General features: G+C 37.5%; 1 protein-coding gene across 5 annotated transcripts in view; it reads left to right on the top strand.

Annotated features, from left to right (window-relative positions):
- The window catches only part of HERC4 (HECT and RLD domain containing E3 ubiquitin protein ligase 4), a 98,487-nt gene that overhangs the window by 34,044 nt on the left and 46,964 nt on the right, over window positions 1–17,479 (top strand). For 4 of the 5 annotated variants that reach the window (XM_028151456.2, XM_028151459.2, XM_028151462.2 and 1 more), the window contains 6 exons: window positions 1,425–1,646; window positions 2,667–2,758; window positions 8,113–8,243; window positions 11,411–11,571; window positions 16,627–16,703; window positions 17,004–17,128. In XM_028151456.2, coding sequence (XP_028007257.1) covers window positions 1,425–1,646; window positions 2,667–2,758; window positions 8,113–8,243; window positions 11,411–11,571; window positions 16,627–16,703; window positions 17,004–17,128 — 808 coding nt within the window. Of the gene's footprint in view, window positions 1–1,424; window positions 1,647–2,666; window positions 2,759–8,112; window positions 8,244–11,410; window positions 11,572–16,626; window positions 16,704–17,003; window positions 17,129–17,479 lie in introns of those variants that run through there. The other variant, XM_054728907.1, reaches the window with a different exon arrangement.

A 17,479-nucleotide genomic window follows, 5' to 3' on the forward strand; every position in this document is an offset into this window, starting at 1 on the left:
AGGTAATCTTTTGCCTTGTTCAGGTTTAATCTTAGTACAGTATCTTATTTATTACCCCCCCCCCCCCCTCTCTCTCTCTCTCTCTCTCGGACCACTTAGTATGAACTAGACACTCTGGAGTGTGCAACATTCAGTGATAAGCAGTACACTACTAGCCCTTATGATACAGTCACACAAATAACACTGTGATTACATACTATGAAAAAAGACTGTAAAGAAAAAAACTTAGGATATTTAGAACATGTAATAGAGTGACTGAACTTAATCTGAGAGATCACAGAGGGCTTCCTGCTGGGGGAGAGAGGAAGTGAATTAGACAAAGATGAAGGGGAAATTTAGTCGAAAGGAACAGCAAGTGGGCGAAAAATCGGCATTTTTCAGGTGAGCCACATTATCAAATCTGCATTTTTATATTCTATGTATATGTACAAATGCCTGCTAGTATATGCATAGAATATTTCTGGAAGTACTTATCAGTAATTGATAAAGAGTAGCTATCTCTTGGGAGAGAAACCAGAGATCTATTTTAGAGGGAGACTTAGTTTGTATACTATTTTATAGTATGAATTTTTAAAAATCAGTTGTTAGTGAATCAGTTATTAGTTTAATGTATTAGTTTTGTTTATTTAATAAAAAAATATGTTTAAAGTTGCAAAAGAGGGTGGCAGTGTGGGGGCAAAAATGACAAGCAGACCAAACTATTATAGGAACCAGGTGAGATGGTGGGGAGTGGATCTTTTTGACATACTTTTCTTTAGAAATAAAACTGTATATAACTTGGTGATAGATAATAGATTGATACAAATCTCTGTATAAGGTAAGAGAGGAGGGGAATATTCAGGATGACTACCTATGTTTATGATTTGTGCTGCTGAATTAGTTACAATGTCATTTACTGAGAGAGGGAACCCTAGGAAGAGGTCCAGGTATGGAAGGTAGAGTGAAGGTCATGAATTTAGTTTGGAATACACTGAGCTGAAAGTGCCTTGAAATATCCAAGTATAGGTGTCAGATAACAATTGACATGGGTTTATTGCTCAGAGGACAGGTCTGGTCTGATAATAAAATTTTGAGTGTTATTAGCATATTATTGATAGCTGAAACCTTGAGCTTGGATGAGTGCCTCTTGGGGAGAAATCATAGAATAAAAGTAAAACCTAAGGAATATTAAAAAGAGATGGTCCTTTCCTGAGGAGCATAAAGTTACTTGATTTACCATTCATCACTAAAGTCAGTCAACTTAAAGTGTACTAAATATAGAATGTTCTTCTAAGTAATATATTTCCATATAAGAAATAAACTTAATCAAGAGGAATATGTATTTCCAGCTGATAAGAGGAAGAATATCTCAAAATAACTGATGATCTTCAAATGAAACTTTGTGTGTGAGAAAAATCGTTTATTTTATGATTTTTGTTTTACAGCAAGTGAAGTTTTCTCTTGGGGACAGAATAAATATGGCCAGTTGGGTTTAGGCACTGACTGTAAAAAGCAAGCTTCACCACAACTGATTAAGTCTTTGCTTGGAATCCCTTTCATGCAAGTTGCAGCAGGAGGAGCCCATAGTTTTGTACTCACCCTTTCTGGAGCTATCTTTGGATGGGGACGCAACAAATTTGGTCAACTAGGTCTCAATGATGAAAATGGTAGGTTCTCATTACTGTAAATGTGCTTTTAAGAAGAGATGATCTTTTGAAATGGCTCAGTGAGCGATTCTTAGTGTCAAAGAGAAATGTACTGAAATCTTCCCTGATAGAGAGGTGGGATGAGAGGTTAATTTTAAAATTCCATTTGATAATAATTTTAGGGGATGGTGGGAGGCCAAAAAAATAACATTTTATCATAAAATAAACTATAGAAATTATATCTACACAAAAATTCTTTGCTGTTGGATATTCATTAAAAGATAATTGAAAAACATTACTTCAAATTGGTAACCACATTATTGGCCAACAGTGGTGAAAAGAAGCAATACAATTATTTTGAAAAGTAACAAAGCATTAATCTTTAAAATTTTCAAGGATTTATTAAAATAATCTGGATCATTAAATTAATCTTTAGTTTGGGGTTCACTTTTAACATTGATGCTAGGGTCTTGAAAATAAACATTTGGAATTAAAAAATTATAACTACTTGAAACAATTTGGGATCTTGGAATTGATTCATAAAGTTCAACATAATTGTAATAACAAAAGTGAGTTGTTGGTCTAGTAACAACTGGTAATGATAACCAACTAATACTCTCAAAAATAATTTAAAAATTTTTTTTCTGCATAAGAAAAATAGGGTAGGGCATTACGTCTCTTTTTCTTCTAGAAAATAACAGAAAATATAATTTTCAAAATATGTGATCCTATGAGTTGAATTACCATGAGGTGAATATAAAGTATGTGTATGGATTAGAAGCAAATAGCTTTCTAATTCCTTGATTGCTGATTGGCATTTAGGCAGTTCAGCACTTAAATTACTGTTTTTAAATCCCTCCTTCATCGCAGTAGAATAGGAAGGCCTGGAACCCAACTTAGTAGGCTTGTAATGCAAAAATCATTGAATCATGGTTAAAATTATTTAGTCATCACTGTCCACTGACCTTGGGGAGCTATTGAGGAAACCCTGTAGAAGAGTTTTAATTAAATATTGTTAACGTCTCTTGTTGGAATTTTCAGATAGGTATGTTCCTAATTTACTAAAGTCACTAAGAACTCAGAAAATAGTTTATATTTGTTGTGGAGAAGATCATACTGCTGCACTAACCAAGGTATTGTACTGCTATAAAACTTCTTTATTATTACTCATAGAAGTTATTTCATAATTAGTAAATGTTTTCCTAATATGTACAGTAAAATGAGTGTTATAGATATTTAAAAAATAATTTATCTTGGAAAAAGACTTAGATTATTATTCTCAAAAACCGTTTACCTTAATTTTCTAATTTGTTTTATGTTATGAAATGTGAATTATAATCTTCTGTTAAATGATGATAATATATATTACTCAGTTTCTCAGCTTTGTGTGAAATACTGCTTAAATAATATTTTGAATAAAAGAATTCCTTTTAAATTTGTCAGGCTTGCCATGCTGTGTATCTTTATCCCACTCATGCATAGCTCTGCCTAATTTTAATTTAGCTCCCATTTGGCTTATAAATATAACAAGTAAGAAAGCAATCTCATTCACAATAGCATGAAAAAACAATAAAATACTTAGGAACAAATTTAACCAAGGTGAAAGACTTGTACACTGAAAACTATATAAGTCATCAATGAAAGAAATTGAAGAAGATACAAATAAATGGAAAGATCCCATGTTCTTGGATTGGAAGAAGTAATATTATTAATATCTGCACTACTCAAAGTGATCTACAGATTCAGTACAATCCTTATCATTATTCCTATGGCATTTTTCACAGAAACAGAACAGATAATTTAAGAATTTGTATGGAATCATTAATGACCCAGAATAATCAAAACAATCTTGATGAAGAAAAGGCAAGAGATATGACACTTCCTAGTTTCAAATTATATAAAAGTAATTAAAACAACTGTACTGACATAAAAACAGACACATAGACCAATCAAAAAGGATAGCCCAGCAATAAATCCACACATATATGGTCAACTAATCATTGACAAGGCACCAAGAACACACAGTAGCAAAAGATAGTCTTTAATAAATGGTGTTTGCAAAATGATATCTACATGTAAAAGACAAAATTGGATCCCTATCTTGCGCCACTCATAAAATTTCAAAATAGAAGGACTTAAATGTGAGGCCTAAAACTGAAAAACTCTTGGAAGAAAACATGGGGGGAATCTCTTACACATTAGTCTTGGTAATCATTTTTTTGGATATGACACCAAAAGTGCAGGCATCAAAAGAAAAATAAAAACAAATGGGACTATATCAACCAAAAAAAAAACCTTCACTGCAAAGGAAACAGTCAACAAAAGGAAAAGGCAACTTATGAAATGGGAGAAAATATTTGTAAATCTTATCTGATAAGGGTTAATATTAAGTATACTAGTACATAAGGAACACATAACACTCAATAGGTTAAAATAATCTAATTTAAAAATGGAGAAGGACCTCAATAGACATTTTCCCAAGGAAGAACACAAATGACCAATAGGTACAGGCAAAGGTGCTCAATGTTAACATCAGTCATCAGGGAAATGCAAATTAAAATCACACTGAACTATCACCACATTTTTTAGGATAGCTATTATCAAAAATCTCCACAAAGGACAAGGTTTGGGAGGATGTGGAGAAAGGAGAACCCTTGTACATTGTTGGTTGGAAGGTGAATTGCATAGCCATTATTGAAAACAGTATGAAGGATCCTCAAAAAATTACAAATAGAACTGTATGAGCAAGCAATTGCACTTCTGGAATTATAGCTGAAGGAAATGAAAACAGAATCTCAGAGATAACTGCACTCCCATGTTCATTACATCAATGTATTTATAAGTGGAATCTTAAAATAATTTCAATTAAGAGAAACAGTGGCCAAAACCGGTTTGGCTCAGTGGATAGAGCGTCAGCCTGTGGACTGAAGGGTCCCAGGTTCGATTCCGGTCAAGGGCATGTACCTTGGTTGCGGGCACATCCCCGGTAGGGGGTGTGCAGGAGGCGGCTGGTTGATGTTTCTCTCTCATCGATGTTTCTAGCTTTCTATCCCTCTCCCTTCCTCTCTATAAAAAATCAATAAAATATATTTTAAAAAAAAGAGAAACAGTGGAATGGTGTTTGCCAGGAGATTGGGGGAAATGGGGAGATGTTGAACAAAGAATACAAACTTTCAGTTACATGATAAGTTCTGAGGATCCAGTGTACAACATGGTGACTCTAGTTAATAATACTATGCTGTGTAATTAAAATTTTCTAAGAGTAGATCTGAAGCATTCACACACACAGAAGTATGTGAGATTTCACAATGTTTATAGATGCCAAACACCATTGTATACATCATACTTTTTGGAAATTAAGTCATATCTTAATAAAACTGGAAAAATATCAGTTACAAAAATCATAAATAAAAATTAACACTTTCTATCCAGAAAAGTAAATTAAAATTAATATTAACTTTATCTACACTAATAAAAGAGTAAGATGCAAATTGACTGTACCTTCACAACACCCACCAGCCAACCAGGAGTATGCAAATTAACCCAACAAAGATGATGGGTTAATTTGCATATGCAGGCACCTAGTGGCTGGGGGCAGGGCGCGACACAGGCGTTCTGCACCGCCCCAGCTGCTCTGGGCCTCTGGACAGCATGGGAAGGCGGAAAGGCGGCTCCAGCCAGAGCGAAGACAGTGCTGGCAGCCAGGGGAAGGACGGCCCATTCTTGCACAAATCTTCATGCATCAGGCCTCTAGTGTGATGATAATATTGTAATATATATTTTTACCTGTTAGAGGTTTAAGCCAGTGAAGATACATAAACATTTATAGGTGAAATGTTTGATGACCATACTTTGCTTTATTTATTTATTTATTTATTTTTTAAATATATTTTATTGATTTTTTACAGAGAGGAAGAGAGAGGGATAGAGAGTTAGAAACATCGATGAGAGAGAAACATCAATCAGCTGCCTCTTGCACACCCCCCACCGGGGATGTGCCCGCAACCAAGGTACATGCCCTTGACCGGAATCGAACCTGGGACCCCTGAGTCCGCAGGCCGACGCTCTATCCACTGAGCCAAACCGGTTCCGGCCATACTTTGCTTTAAATATATTTTTATTGATGAAAGAGAGGGAGAGAGAGAGAGAAACATCAATAATGACAGAGAATCATTCATTAGCTACTTTCTGCACACCCCACACTGGGATTGAGCCCGTAGCCTGGGCATGTGCCCTGATCAGGAATCGAACTGTGACCTCCTGATTCGTAGGCTGATGCTGAACCACTGGGCCACACTGGCTGGGCCCATAATTTGCTTTATTTTATTTTATTGGTAATCCTCACCTGAGGATATATTTTTCATTTTTCCATTGATTTTCAGAGAGAGGGAAAGAGAGAAACATCGATGTGAGAGAAACACATCGATTAGTTGCCTCCTGCACAACCCCAACCAGGGTCCAGGCCGGGAGGAGCCTGCAACCAAGGTACATGCCCTTGACTGGAATTGAACCCAGGACCCTTTGGTCCACAGTCCGGCACTCTATCCACTGAGCCAAACCAGCTAGGGCCCATAATTTGCTTTAAAGTACTCTACAAAAGGACTGTGGAATGGATATCCGAGAAAAAGAAATGGTAGTATCTAACTTTTGCCAGTCGTTGAAATTGAGTGATAGTTATATATTGTTTCATGTTTATTTTTGTCTTTAATTTTGTGTGTTTGAGATTTTTCCATGACAAAAAGTTTTTAAAAGAAAAAATCAGTTTTCTTATGTAATAAAATGTATAAATACTTAGATTGTTATTATTTATTTATTTATTTATTTATTTATTTATTTATTTATTTTTATCCTCACCCGAGGACATTTTTTCCATTGATTTTCAGACAGAGTGGGAGGGAGGAAGGAAGGGGGGGGGGGAGAGAGAGAGAAACATCCACAGGCAGGAGACATGGCATTTGGTTGCCTCCACACATTTGGGGCTGGGATTAACCCTTTGCACTCGCTTGCTTTTTTCTCGATTCCTTTATTCTACTCGGGATTTAATTTTTTAAATACCCCAGATTTTACAAAGCGCGGCAGTAGAATAAAAAACGAGTTTTTTTCCATACAAATTTATTTATTTGGATTTTTTTATATTTCAAATTATTGATACATTCAAAGAGTAATTTTAATCTCTATAATTTTTCATGGTGTGATATTTTTTGAAACATTCACCCACATGAAGACCTGGTTTACATTCACATGTTTCGCAAATATAAATCGTCTCTCTTCTTCCTCCTTTGATTTTTCTGTTAGAACAAACAGCACAATCTTTGTGTTTTTTGTTAGGGTGAGGTGTGATTATATGGAGCTTTCCATCTAAACGTTGCTCTAAGTTAGTGGATAATAATCTACCCCTGGAAGTTAGTGTACCATCTCTGAATTCTCCAACAAGATCATGTACTAGTTTCCTAATAAATTTCACATGCGTTATTGGTTTTTCATTTTTTCTTTTTTGGCATCAGTTGAGATGGCATTTACATTTTACTTGTCCTTTCATGCTAATGAAAACAAGAAAAGATACTGGAAAAATAGACAAAAATCCCCCTTCCCCCCGCGGTGAAACGTGTCGAGTGTGGCTCGACATACACGCTGCTACCAGTGCTAACCGTGTAGAGTCACACTCGACATCCGAGTGCAAAAGGTTAAACCCGAAACTGTGAGGTACATGTCCTTGACCAGGAATTGAACTGTCGACCCTTCTGTCTGTGAGCCATGCTCTAACCACTGAGCAACTGGTCAGGCAATACTTAGATTATTAAATGTTAAAAAAGGGTAAATTGTATATATAGCTACAATATGAAGAAAAACAATTGAAAAATACTAATTTTGCTTGTTAAGCTGCCATCACAGATCACTTCATGTATGTAACCTCTAATCCAGCTATAAATTTTATAATAAATTTTTTCTAATTTAATTTTATTTTTTCATCACCATTTATCCCCCCATACCCTCTTACACCTCCTCCCACCCCTCTTTAATAAAATTTTCAAGGACCATTTATATTGTGTGCTAAAAATAGCAATATTTGTGTACTCTGGTTATATATACTTTGTGTTAAAAGTATAGCTTGTTTGAAAACAGGATGATACCATTTTAATGGTTTTGTGAAATTTTATAGGTGTGTACTTGGAATTCAACAAGAATATAATGACAGTGAAAGGCGTTGCAAAAGTAGTTATTAGTATCTCTTCAGTGATGACTTCAACTAATTATAATAGCAAGAATGTAATTAAATACTCTAAAAATATGTGAAAATATTTAGTCATGAACCTGGAACTCTCTTCATTTTAAGACATTTTACCTTAAAAAGTCTCAGGTATCATGTGTTAAATTGTGAAGATAATAAAAGTAAAAATTGACTCCATAGTTAAGATTAGTTTATTTTCCTGAAGATGATTTACTTTTATCAGGCCTTCTAATGATAAAGGGTTTTGTCTTTTTTTAGGAAGGTGGAGTGTTTACTTTCGGAGCTGGAGGGTATGGTCAGTTGGGTCATAATTCTACTAGTCATGAAATAAACCCAAGGAAAGTTTTTGAACTTATGGGAAGCATTGTCACTCAGATTGCTTGTGGAAGGTAAGCTATTATATAAGATATTTTGGTCTCTACCATTATACAATTATTTAGCAAGTTTTTTTTAACATTTCAGAAGTCTTTTATTTTTTTGACACCTGTTGTGCCATGAAATTCATAGGGAATAGGTTCCATCTGGTCAAGTTTCTTTCCATTGGTTCTTACAAAGTGTGAATCTCTATGTGCGAGCAGGCTGGCGTTTCAGTTGAACCAAAAAAAACCTTTTCCTTTGGTATAGTTTTGTTTTTGATGGTTTTCTTTCAGATGTTTCAGGAAGCTGTCTCAGTTCTTAGAGCAATGCCTTTCCCTTGATGTCTGCAATATCACTTTTTTTTTTTTTAATAATTTTGGTTGTACAAGGAACAATTTCATATTTTCTAAAAGGCCTAAAGAACATATTGGGGTGCCTCTCCTCTTTCCCTTTAGGTTGGTCATTTTGTTAAATTAGTGGAAGGTGGCAATTCCAGCTGAAAGTAAGGATATTTTTAAATGAGTTGTTTAGGAATCTAGTAATCTAAGATTAAAAAATATTCTCCCCTAAATGCCTAATTTGCTGTTGAGTTAAAGTAACAGGAGAAACATCTTTTATACTGATTATTTTACCTTTCTTTATCTGAGGCAGGATATATGTAATGTGTTTATTGTCTGTAACAATAATTTTGAAGGGAAACTGTAGGTCCATCGTTTTTGTTTGTTTTCACCTTTTTATCTTTAAAAAATGAGGTAATTGGCCAATTAATTATTTAATGCATAAGATTAGTTAGTGGTGAAAATTGAATTAGACTACAGATCTCCTGATTCCCAGTTGGTGGGAGTAAATATAAGTCAGAGCTTTAAAATTGATATTTATCTTTGGTGGTCTATATTAGACTACCATACAAGAGGGTAAATGTACTTTGATGAGTTAACTCAGTTTGACCATTTAGCTTAATTTTTTTCCACCTTGTATGTATCCTTACGCAATTTAGTTTAATTTTGTCAACTCTTAGCTTCAGATACATGGAATCACATTGTAGGTAACCTTTGGTGAACTTTTTTAACATCTTGCTTACATGATTATCCATATGTGTGGAGCTGTGGCTCCTTATCATTAGGTCTCATTGCTGTGTTTTATTTAATTATAAACATACATAATTATGTACTTATTCTATTATATTAATGGGCATTTGGATGTTTCCATATATTGGTAATTACAAATAATGTTTCTTTGAACATTTATTATATGACCTGAGGCCCAGTGCATGAAATTCGTGCACAGGGGTTGAGGGGTGGGGGGTATCCTTCAGGCCAGCCTGCACCCTCTCCAATCTGGGATCCCTCTCACAATCCAGGACTGCTGGCTCCAAACTGCTCGCCTGCCTGCCTTCCTGATTACCCCTACCCAACTCTGCCTGCCAGCCTGATCACCCCCTAACAACTCCCCTGCCAGCGTGTTTGCCCCTAACTGCCCTCCCCTTTAGGCCTGGTCAACCCTAACTGCCCTCCCCTGCAGGCCTGGTCCCCCCCAACTGCTCTCCCCTGCAGGCCTGGGTCCCACCCAACTGCCCTTCCCTGCAGGCCCGGTCACCCCTAACTGCCCTCCCCTGCAGGCTTGATTGCCCCCTACTGCTCTCCCTTGCAGGCCTGGTCCCTCCCAACTGCCCTCCCCTGCTGGCCTGATCGCCCACAACTGCCCTCCCCTGCTGGCCATCTTGTGTCCACATGGGGGCAGGATCTTTGACCACATGGGGGCAGCCATATTGTGTGTTGGAGTGATGGTCAATCTGCATATTAGTCTTTTATTAGATAGGATAGAGGCCTGGTGCATGGGTGGGGGCCAGCTGGTTTGCCCTGAAGGGTATCCCGTATCAGGGTGGGGGTTCCCTTGGGGTGTGGGGCGGCCTGGGTGAAGGGCCTGTGGTGGATTGCAGGCCGGCCATGCCCCCTGGCGACCCAAGCGGAGGCCCTGGTATCTGGAATTTATTTACCTTCTACAATTGAAACTTTGTAACCTGCAGCGGAGCCAAGCCTCCTGCTCGCTCCGTGGCCAGCAGCCATTACTTTTGGGGTTTGTGTTCTTCTATAATTGGAACTTTGTAGCCTGGAGCGGAGGCCTAGGCCAGCCAGGGCTGCAGAAGCTTTGCTTCCTCCATTGCCGGGGGAAACCCAAGTTTACCGCTCTTTCCAGCTCAGTGGCTGCCGCCATTTCTGTTTGGATTTGTTTACCGTCTATAATTGAAACTTTGTAGCTTTGAGTGGAGGCTTAGGCCTGCAACAGCTCACAGAAAGCTTGGCTTTGTTACCCGGAAAACCCAAGCCTCCCTCCTGCTCCCTGTGGCTGTAGCCATCTTGGGTGGGTTTATTTGCATATTTGCTCCTGATTGGCTGGTGGGCGTGGCTTGTGGGTGTGGCAGAGTTAGGGTCAATTTGCATGTTACTCTTTTATTAGGTAGGGTATACGTAAACCTTTGTATTTCTAAAGTATATACCTAGAATAGAATTGCTTGGTTGTAGAGGATACTTAACTTGAATTTTGTGAGCTAATGTCACTCTGTTTATCAAAGTGGTTATACCATTTTACATTCCTATTAATATTGTATGAGAATTCCTGACACTCGGTATTTTTGTCACCATTTGGTATTGTCTGACTTTTAAAAATTTTAAATTCTTGGATATGTAGTATTAATCATGATTTTAATTTGCTTTTTGTGATTTATAGGGATTGTATTGAATCTGTAGACCACTTTGGGAAATACTGACATCTTAACAATATTAAGTTAATAAATAATACAAGAAAACTCTTTTGGATACTCATAACTGTATGCCCATTATGTGAAGTGCTTTTTAACATTGTTCAGATCTTCCATGTGTTTGTTTTCATCTACTCACTTTTTAAATCAGTTACTGAAAAGGAACTACACTGACTAGTTTCAAGTTCTCCTTGTAGGTCTGTCAATTTTTGCTTTTTCTTTTGAGGATCTGTTATGTGCTTATGCAGCCTACCTGTGTGGTACAAAATTCATTAGTGTAGAATAGGCTATTAATAAATATTTTGTAGAGTATTTTAGAACTGTAATGGCTTTATTAATTTATTTCTGAGGAAAAATATCCTTAATGTTTACTGTGCTTTTCTAAATGTAAATTGTTTAGAAGGTAACATTAAGTCTGAGGTTTTCTATCTTTTACTCTAGGCAGCACACTTCTGCTTTTGTTCCTTCATCAGGACGAATTTATTCCTTTGGACTTGGAGGGAACGGGCAGCTAGGAACCGGTTCAACAAGCAACAGGAAAAGTCCTTTTACTGTGAAAGGAAATTGGTGCCCATATAATGGGCAGTGTCCACCAGATGTTGGTAAGTTCTGTTATATACACATTAAAGTTATTGTTAAAATGTTGCTTTTAAAGCATTAAGTTTTCTGTTTTAAATAAAAGAATTCAAGACACATTGTTTAGTGAAAATCAGACACAAAACAGTGTCTATGGTTACTTGGTTTGTTTATATTTGCATATATGCATAAGGGAACTTGGGATAAATAGAGTAATAAAAAGTCGTTTCAGAGACTTGGACATATGGGAACTGGGTGGTGGCTAGATACAAGTGGAAAGGAATATTTTTGTTTTTTATTTTTAATTGTGGTAAAATACACATAACATAAAATTTATATAACATAACCATTTTTAAGTGAATTTTTAAGTATATTCACATTGTTATGCAGCCATTCTCAAACTCTTTTCATCTCTTAAAACTAAAACTCATTCATTAAACACTCTCCCCATTTACTCCTCCCACCAGATGACATCCACTATATTCAGCATTCTGTCTGTAAGAATTAGACTTGATCTAAGTACCTTGGATGAGTGTAACCATGTAGTATTTGTCTTTTTGTGACTGGCTTATTTAATAAATTTAAATAATCCCCTTAAGGTTTGTCCATGTTGCAGCACATGTCAGAATATTCTTTTTAAGGCTGCATAATACTTTATTATATGTCTATACCACATTTTATCCACTCATGCATTGATGGGCAATAGGATTGTTTCCACCTTTTGACTATTGTGAATAATGCTGCCATAAACATGGGTATACAAATAACTCTTTGAGACCCTGCTTTCAATTCTTTTGGGTATATATGGGATTTTAAAATTGTTAACATTTTCTATTTTTTTTGGAATCTATATTTATAAAAGCCTAAGTGACCAGATGACTGGCCGGTAGCTATGACACACACCACCAGGGGGCAGAATATATTGTCTATTTAAAATATTAAAATTTAAAAATTTGCTTTTTATATCCCTAGTGCTTTAGCCAAATATGTAATTTATTTATTTTTATTTTCTATTCTTTCAATAGATCTGGTTATTTTTCGTTGTTATTAATTTACTAGAGGCCCAGTGCATGAATTCGTGCACAGGTGAGGTTCGGCCGATCCTCCCCCTCCATCCCCCCCAGCCCCCCAAAAGACGGGGCCAATTGGGCCGATGTGGTTGGTGGGCTGGCCCTGCCCCGTAGTCGAACTCTCTGTCGAGGGGACAATTTGCATATTACCTTTTTATTATATAGGCTTCCTTAAAGAATTTGAAAATTAAGGGCTATTTTCTCATTTATTTCTTTGATATGCTACAGCCAAAATGTCCTTGCACACATCTTCTATATATATAAAAGCCTAAGTGACCATTACAACCGGTTGCTATGACACGCAGTGACCACCAGGGGGCAGATGCTCAACGCAGGAGCTGTCCCCTGGTGGTCAGTGAGCTCCCACAGCCAACCTCCCGTGGCCGGCCAACCTCCCATGGTCCCTCCCCCCAGCCAGCCAGCCCCAATCGGCCTTGATCAGCCCCTATTGCCTGCCAGGCCAAGGGACCCCACCCATGCATGAATTCATGCACTAGGCCTCTAATATATAATAAAAGGCTAATATGCAAATCAACCGAATGGTGGAACAACCGTTTGCTATGACACACACTGACCACCAGGCGGCAGATGCACAACACAGAAGCTGCCCCCTGGTGGTCAGTGTGCTCCCACAGGGGGAGCATCACTCAGCCAGAAGCTGGGCTCACGGCTGGCGAGTGCAGCGGTGGTGGCATGAACCTCTCCAACCTCCACAACAGTACTAAGGATGTCCGACTGCCAGCTTAGGCCTGCTCCCTGGAAGGAATGGGACTAAGCCATCAGTCAGACATCCCCTAAGGGCTCCCAGACTGAGACGGCACAGGCCAGGCTGAGGGACCCTTCCCCCCCCCCCCCCAGCCCCCCATTGAGTGCACGAATGTCATGCACCAGGCCTCTAGTATATAAATAATATGCCTTTTACTTACTGTCATAAACTGTTCTTCAGAATTGTTGCCTTATTTTATCTATGATTTTCTTTGGGCTTTTTCTCTGAGTTGTGGGACTTGAATCTGTTGAGACTTTTTTCAGTTGCTAGAGGCCCAGTGCACGAAATTTGTTCCCGGGGTTTGGGGGCCCCTCAGCCTGGTCTGCGCCCTCTCCAATCCAGGACCACAGGGATCGGGCCTAAACCATCAATCGGACATCCCTCACGCAATCTGGGACTACTGGCTCCTAACCACTCATCTGCCTGCCTGCCTGATCACTCCTAACTGCCCTCCCCTGCCGGCCTGATCACCCCTAACTGCCCTCCCCTGCCAGCCTGATCGCCCCTAACTACCCACCCCTGCCGGCCTGATCGTCCCTAACTGCCCTCCCCTGCTGGCCTGATCGCCCCTAACCGTCTCTGCCTCAGCCTCCGCCACCGTGGCTTTGTCCGGAAGGAAGACTGGACGACTGGAAGATGTCCGGTTGACCCTGTCTAATTAGCTTATTGCCCTTTCATTAGTATAGACTAGCATTCCGTTGCAGGCAGTTTCCTGCAATAGGGCTTCCTGCTGCACTCTATCCCGCCCCGCCTGCTTTCCTTCTTCTCCACCAGCCCGCCTGCTCTCCTCCCTTCTCCCCCGCCCCGTCTTCTCTGCCAGCCTGCCTGCTTTCCTCCCTTCTCTGCCAGCCCCACCTGCGCTCCTTCCTTCTCCTCCGCCCTGCTTGCTTGCTTCTCCGAAGCTTTGCTCCCTTCTGCAGCTCTTGGCTTCTTTCTACGCTGTCTTGATATGCAAATTAATCGGCATCTTGGTTGGGGTAATTTGCATATTCGCCCTGCTTGGCTGGTGGGCGTGGCTTGGGTGTAGCGAAGGTGTGGTCAATTTGCATATTAGTCTATTATTAGGTAGGATGTGCATACTATGAAAAGGTCCATAACTTTTTATTATGAATAACCTTGAAATTCTTATTTGTTTGTTGTTTTTGGTAACTAAAAGGTTATCTCAGTTATGCTTCTATTTTGCAAAGTTCAAGATGTGATGCTCTTTGTTTGATTTTTGTATATAGAATATGACTTTATTTCTTCCAGTTACTTAGGTTTGGAATACACATTTATTTTAGTAGTAGTGTTCTTTTTCTTGTGTCCTCAGCAGCATATTGGCGTTTTATCATATCAGTTTCTTCCATAAAGGGCACTAATAAACTAATAAGGATTTTGTATTTTAAAGCAGAATGGCTATTGTAAAGAATCATATATTTCTGTTTATATAACTTAGTCAATTAGGAATGCATATTATCACCTTGAAATTATTTGCATTAAAATGAGAAAGGAGATGGAGTTTTAAAATTAATTATTTTGCTACAATTTTGTTTCATCAGAAATATTATTGGTTCACAGTAGCCAAAAGGTGCAAACAATTCGAGTGTCCATCTACAGATGAATGAATGAAAAATGTGATATGTACATGTAATCAAATAGTAGTCAGCCATAAAAGAATGGAATTTTGGTCTGTGCAACAACATGAACCTTGAAAACATGTTGAGATACAAAAGGACAAATAATCATGATTCCTCGTATATGAAGTGTACCTAGAACAGTGAAATTTATAGAAACAGAAAATAGTTTAGAGGTTACCAGGGTAGGAAGAGAATGAAGAGTTATTGTTTAAAAGGGTACAGAATGTCTAGGATGATAAAAACATTCTGGAGATGAACTATGATGATAGCTGCATAAGATTTTAAGTGTGCTTAATGCTGCTGAATTGTACACTTTAAAATAGTTAAAATGGGTCCTTGGACTGAAGGATCACAGATTCGATTCCCTTCAAGGGCACATGCCTTGGTTGCAGGCGCATGCAGGAGGCAACTAATAGATGTTCCCACTTCAATGTTTCTCTCTTCCTCCCTTTCACTCTCTCTAAAAATCAATGGGAGGAATATCCTTGGGTGAGGATTAACAAAAAAAAAATTTTTTTTAATAAAAGAATGGAATTTTGGTTTGTGCAACAACATGAGAAAGGAGATATATATTCAGGGTGGGGCAAAAGTAGATTTACAATTGTGAGTACACCAAACACAGTTTATTCTTACATTGTTATTTATTAAGTATTTCTCATATAACTGTGAACCTACTTTTGCCTCTCCCTGTATAATGGTTGATAATTATTTTGCACTATACTAAAGGTGTGAAGCATACACACTAGTTAAATGTGAATTTAATTTACCCAACCCCTCCAGAGATGAAGTCTGTAGCCCCAGTGTAAATCACATTGTTAACATAAACTTAATCTGGTGTGGTCTTTAAGGACATAGGTAAATAACACTTTTTGATAGATACTCCAAGGACTTCCAAGTATTTCCTTAAAGCTGGGAAAAGGTGTAATTTTTGGACACCTGTATTAGTTTGCTAGGGCTGCTATAACAAAATATAAACTGAGTGGCTTGAACAACACAAAATGTATTGACTCACAGTTTTGGAGGCTAGAAATCCAAGATCAAGATATTGGCAGGATTGCTTCCTTCTGAGGGCTATAATGGAAAATCTGTTCCATATGTCTCTTCTGGCTTCTAGGGGTTTGCTGGCAGTCTTTGGCATTCCTTGCCTAGTAGATTTCTGCCTTCATCTTCACATGGCATTCTTTCTGTGTGCATATCTAGGTCCCAATTTTCCTCCTTTATAAGGACTCCAGTCATCTTGTATTAGGGGCCTACCCTATTCCACTATGACTTCAACTAATTACATATGACATCAATGTTTTTCTCTCTCACCCCACTTTACCCCACTATCTTAAAAAAAAAAAAAAGAAAAGAAAAAAAGATAGAGACTAGAAAACACCATTTTTGTGTGCAGGTCAGAAGAAAGACTTCTGAACTTACTAAATGCTGCTTATGCTTGTGGGCTCATTTAATGTTTGTACTTGGTCAGTCTCATTTCCATAGCAATTAGAATATCCCCATATATTTTATATCATTGAGTCCATGAGTGGGAGGATGATTAAGAGAAAATCCGGTAGCATATTTGATGCTTTGAAAAATGTGATATAAATCTTGAATTTTTTTCTTTTTTACATTTTATTTTTATCACAGACTCTGAAGAATATTTCTGTGTAAAAAGAATTTTCTCAGGTGGCGATCAAAGCTTTTCACATTACTCTAATCCCCAGGTAATAGTAGTCATAAATAATTACTAAACTCAAATAAATTTGAAGAAATTTTTCAACCAATAAATGTTCTTTATATTTTACAAATGTTCTTTATATTTTATAAAGTAATTGCCTTACATTTTTTTTTCCTCAAGTTTACAAAATTTTGCTGATTCATTTAAGAAGTTTTTGTTTCAGGTATTTAGTAGATATTTACTTCTGTTTTTTAAAAAGCCAAATACTATATTTGATTATATATCTAGGTTTAAATTATATGTAATATCTCTTCCTTCTGACTAATCTGCTTGTTTTAAAATTTAGAACGGTGGGCCACCAGATGACTTCAGATGTCCTGATCCTTCAAAGCAGATCTGGACTGTGAGTGAAGCTCTGATTCAAAAATGGCTGAGCTACCCCTCTGGAAGATTTCCTGTGGAGATAGCCAAGTAAGAAAGACATTTTACCTACATGGCACAAACTCCCAGCTTTGCGGTAGAGCAAACCTGTACTTAAGAGTTTTTATTTAAGTAAATATTTTGTTAAATATCACTTACTGAATTGTATACAAAAGACAAAATGTCTAGAACTTCTATAATAACGGATATCTTAAGAGATTTTTCATTTAGATTTATGTTAGAATTCTTTCATAAACATAATGATATATGAAATGCCTTTAGATATTAAATGTAGCCACTTTAGGATTAGGATTGAAATGTTTCTTATAGCTTCCTAGTGGTCACTGTCTTAACTTTTATACTCCCAGGAAGATTTGAGTATTACTTTCTTGAATATTTTGC

This window comes from Eptesicus fuscus, chromosome 17 (genome assembly GCF_027574615.1).
Source record: "Eptesicus fuscus isolate TK198812 chromosome 17, DD_ASM_mEF_20220401, whole genome shotgun sequence".
NCBI classification, from domain to species: domain Eukaryota; kingdom Metazoa; phylum Chordata; class Mammalia; order Chiroptera; family Vespertilionidae; genus Eptesicus; species Eptesicus fuscus.